The sequence below is a fragment of the Clupea harengus genome, chromosome 11 (genome assembly GCF_900700415.2).
Source record: "Clupea harengus chromosome 11, Ch_v2.0.2, whole genome shotgun sequence".
Lineage (NCBI taxonomy): Eukaryota > Metazoa > Chordata > Actinopteri > Clupeiformes > Clupeidae > Clupea > Clupea harengus.
This window is the reverse complement of record NC_045162.1, coordinates 23,177,929-23,182,027: the sequence shown is the minus strand read 5'-3', so window position 1 is coordinate 23,182,027 and position 4,099 is coordinate 23,177,929. Positions and strand designations below refer to the sequence as shown.

General features: G+C 39.7%; 1 protein-coding gene across 1 annotated transcript; it reads right to left on the bottom strand.

The window, feature by feature from the left end:
- On the bottom strand, window positions 1–3,411 carry zgc:174888 (uncharacterized protein LOC558116 homolog). Its single transcript, XM_012821407.3, has 5 exons — window positions 2,635–3,411; window positions 2,303–2,421; window positions 2,025–2,096; window positions 1,650–1,781; window positions 1–1,404 (listed from the first exon to the last, which is right to left on the bottom strand). The coding sequence occupies exons 1-5, from the start codon at window positions 2,645–2,647 to the stop codon at window positions 1,030–1,032; spliced, it is 711 nt and encodes a 236-aa protein (XP_012676861.1). The 5' UTR covers window positions 2,648–3,411; the 3' UTR covers window positions 1–1,029.
- Between the last annotated feature and the right edge of the window lie 688 nt (window positions 3,412–4,099).

Here is a 4,099-nt window from a genome sequence, read left to right as displayed (position 1 = left end):
TATTTTACTTTTTTTTTTCTTCTCTTTAATGGTGTCAGACAGAGCAAGAGTTGCAGAAAAAAGCATTCCATTAGTCTGGTCACATTCCTTGGAGCTCCCTCACTTGCAGCTGCATTGTGAAATGCCGGGTGAGGCAGTGGACTGAACAATGACAAACTGTTGTTGGTCATGTTGTTGTCCCATCTCTGTGAATCATATTCACCAAGGACCATAGCACAAGCTGCCCCATGAGATAACAAGGCAGCATGATGAACAGGTTACTTCATTTGAAATGATGAAATATGTCTATATTTAATAATAATAATTCCATTGATAAAAATGACATTAAATATATCATGCCATATTATATAATCTAACATGTGGCTTAAAATGTGTGACACTTTACATAAATATAGGAAATGTCAGATATTTCTTTTGAAATTACAAATGTAAGATTACATATTACCCAATTTCACATAATAAATAACAAATAACTATGTTCCCCAAATTTTATTTACATGGTGTATATATACAAACATTCACTGGGTACATTTACTGTGCTTTTATTAAAAACAAATAAACTAAATTTGATAAACATCATATAGGCTATAATGCTTCAGAATTGTAAACAAAACAATAATCAATCACAACAGTCCTCCCAGGTAAAACTCGTTTTTTCTTTTTCTGTTGGTGGTCAAGTGCTAAGCTCACTGGAACATTTGAGATTTCAGAAACAACACATATCAGCATACATCCAATATCAGAAATATTTAATATGGCTTATTACATGGTATTGTCTATGTGGTTACTTGGAGTGACCTTTGATATGGCATAATAGTTGTCCTTTTCAATTTGCCCAACTCTCTTGAATATCACACAACAGACTGGCATTGGATGGGCTGGTATTAGGTGATGGATGAGAAACATCAAAGACAGACAGTCAGTGCAAGAAAGGCCCTTTTACTTATCGGAGAAAAAAATACATTTGCCATACTTTGCTTTTAAAAGCAGTCTTGTATTTCATGTGCACGCGAGAAACATATAACTTGTTTAAGCATCCAACCAATCCAGTGCAGTCCACAGAAGGCAGAAGCTCCATAAGACATGCCCAGGGAACGGAAACTGAACAGCACCGACATTGGTTGGCGCAGCCGTTATGCTCCATCTTTTACCTCTCTCCCCCTCTCTCTCAAGGTCCTGTAAAGATTGACTGTCAGTGTTTCCCTCACTCCCTTCGGATACCATCATATCCTCTTCATCCTCCTCCTGATCAGGGGCTGCTGTAGGGAACACACATCCACTCACGCTGGATGGACATTCTAGTTCCTCCCACCTCGAAAGAACAGCAACAGTAAAAGAAAGCAGGGCATCGGGGGAGGAAGACACAGGAGGGAATATGGAGAGATCCGGCGTTTCCTGGAATTTCTGAGAAAGTTAGAGTCAGACAAAGCCACATTAAAACAAGTTTAGGAAAGACCCACATTTTTGTACTTGCCAGGGAGTTTCAGTTGGTGCAATATATTTTCATAACCTTATCTCCCTTGACAATAAAATGTAGATGGTCAGACCGTGTTGTGTGATGTAGATGTAACAGTAGAACAGCCAAGTACAATGGAATTGCTATGATATCTTTTTCTCTATGTATGGGCAAAAGGTCACAAAGAACATACCCCTTTGGTAATATCTTTTAGGACAGATATTAGATCTCCTATGAATACATATCTGTAGTTCTCTTTATGAAGGTGTCTAAGGAGCTGGGACCAGGAGTCACATAGAACCACTGCAGCAGGAAATACACAGCACTGGTAGTTCACATATGGGGAGAAGAGAGAGGGTAATTGTAATATACAATAACTAAACAACATGATTATAAACAGGTGAATATGCATGGCCATGATTGTGAGTGATTTGTTAGGCTAATGGGAAATCCTGTATTGGTCAGGGTTATCCCCCTGCTATTCTTATGTGGTAGATTACAAAACAAGCAGGAAATTTAGGAAATGGATTAAGTGCAACCATGCGCTAACTCAAACAGCGAGCCTTACCGGGTTATCGTTGCAGAGTAGACTCGTGTTGTAGTGGTGTGACACATAATAATTGGTTGGGAAAACTTGTCGCTGCAAGGAAAACGAAATTATCAAATACCGGGGTGGTTAAACTGCGTAGGCGTCATTATCTACGTCGATCTACAACTATATAGCCGATCTACCTGGCTGCACCTGTATTCATTTAATAACTGTAAATTATTAGTCTTCCAGCATCTTACATTTCGCGGAAATTCATTTTGCGAGGGTAGTTTATAATTAATCCAATATGAACTTACAAATTCAGTACGTTGGTTTTCCTTGGTCTCTCCCAGCAAATCTCTGACACGGTGTTTGAAATTGTCAGAGTCATGGCACCCATATACTCGAACTATCAGTATCGATAAAAGTAGAAGCACTGAGGGGAAGACAGAGAGAGTTGGGTGATACACAAACACTCTTTCAACAGCCTTTGTGTTACCCCCCCCCCCTTAAAAATAGGTCACCATGCTTTTAGTGGAAATTCAAGAGTACAGATCAATAATGTCCACCATTCAGATGTAGGCCACATAATATCTAAATGTAAGGCTTGGTTATCATACCTCTACCTGATCAAAACAATACCACTTACCTGTTGGTGACATTCTTTCATCTACAGATATATGGCCTATGCTCCATGTCTATGGGTTGAGTCCTTCAGTTGTGTGTAAAAAACAGCAGACTATCTCCGTTTGAAGTAATAGTCAACCGCAGGTTTCCTCTCAGTGGTTTCCTTAATTTAAGTGCAGAGGTATGCTTCTTCTAAGGGTCTGTCAAGCCTCACACTCTTTTTGCTGTTCTGTCCAAATGACAGCTCCTGGTACTTCTGGTTGCTCAGGGACTTTCCAAATCCTTCTGGACTTTCCTAACGCCAGGAATGAAAGGACATGAAGGGGACCAGCTGCAGCAAGACCCTTTCTCTTTCTGTTTTCCCCTCTCACATGCTCATTTTCTCCTCTTTCGAATGCTTCTTGCCCTCTTTTCTTCTTCACAGCCTTCAAATTATAATCACTCCTCTTGCACTGTTGCTAGCTGCAGAGCTTAATGCAATAAGCAGGAGAGTGGCCTGATATACTTTGTTTAGTCCTTCAAGCTGTGCTCTCTCTCTGAAGGCAACTTGCGTGCTGAAAGTGAAAGTCCCAGTAGCTCAGATCTCTTTCCAGCCTGCTCTCTTTAAGTCAGAGCCCCTCCTACAACCCCCTCATTACTAGCACACACTCCTCTCTGTCTCTTCCTCTCTCTCTCTCTCTCTCTCTCACACACACACACACACACAGTTTAAGCCTGGAAGAGGCTTAGTCATGCACTTTGGCCGTGTGTTTTAAATTTCACCCCCCGAGCGTTCTGTCTGTCTCACTCTCCCTCTCACTCCATCTGATGACTAATAGACTTCCTAGTTTGTCATCAATGGTGGGAATGGCCATACCGCAACATCACGGGACTTTCATGGAGAAATATAATCTTTAATTGCAGTCACTGCAGAGAAAGGAGCCAATTCAGAAGCAACAGCGTTTATGTCATTGTGGTATTCCCCTTTATCCTTACTCTGGGGCTGGGTGATGACAAGAGCTATTTTTGACTCAATGTCAAACATGACAAAAAGGTGATTGCAATCTTAACACCTCAAGAACAGATTCTGTATAATACTGTAGCATATATACATGTAGAGGTAGAGGATATTCTTTAATCATGTGGATTTTAAAATGTTATCTTTGAATTTCATTAAATGTAATCTCATACTAAATAAATATCTAACATAAGTCATAAGATATGAGAGTAAGAGAGCTAAAAGAGAACAGAGAAAACTAAAGAAGTCCACACATGCCCATGAAATACTGTATAACACATTATTGCTTAGTTTAACTGCAAAAATAAGCCAGGGGTTCAAAACTAAATGGTAGAATTTTTACAACTTTATATTCATTGCAGGGGTTTTGAGAGTTAATCTCCATATCAGTACAATTAAACCCAGTTACATTTTACTATTGCAAATGTATGGTTCACTGCCAAACGTTGTAAACCGACCTGTGGGACAAGAAAACTCTCAGTGTTGCTGA

Bases quoted from the DNA above. Each gene is read 5' to 3' on its own strand.
- zgc:174888 (XM_012821407.3), bottom strand. The intron at 2,097-2,302 runs GTAAGTTCATAT...TTTTCCTTGCAG, and splicing joins AAAACCAACGTACTGAATTT to CGACAAGTTTTCCCAACCAA. The intron at 1,405-1,649 runs GTATGTTCTTTG...TAACTTTCTCAG, and splicing joins TAAAAGATATTACCAAAGGG to AAATTCCAGGAAACGCCGGA.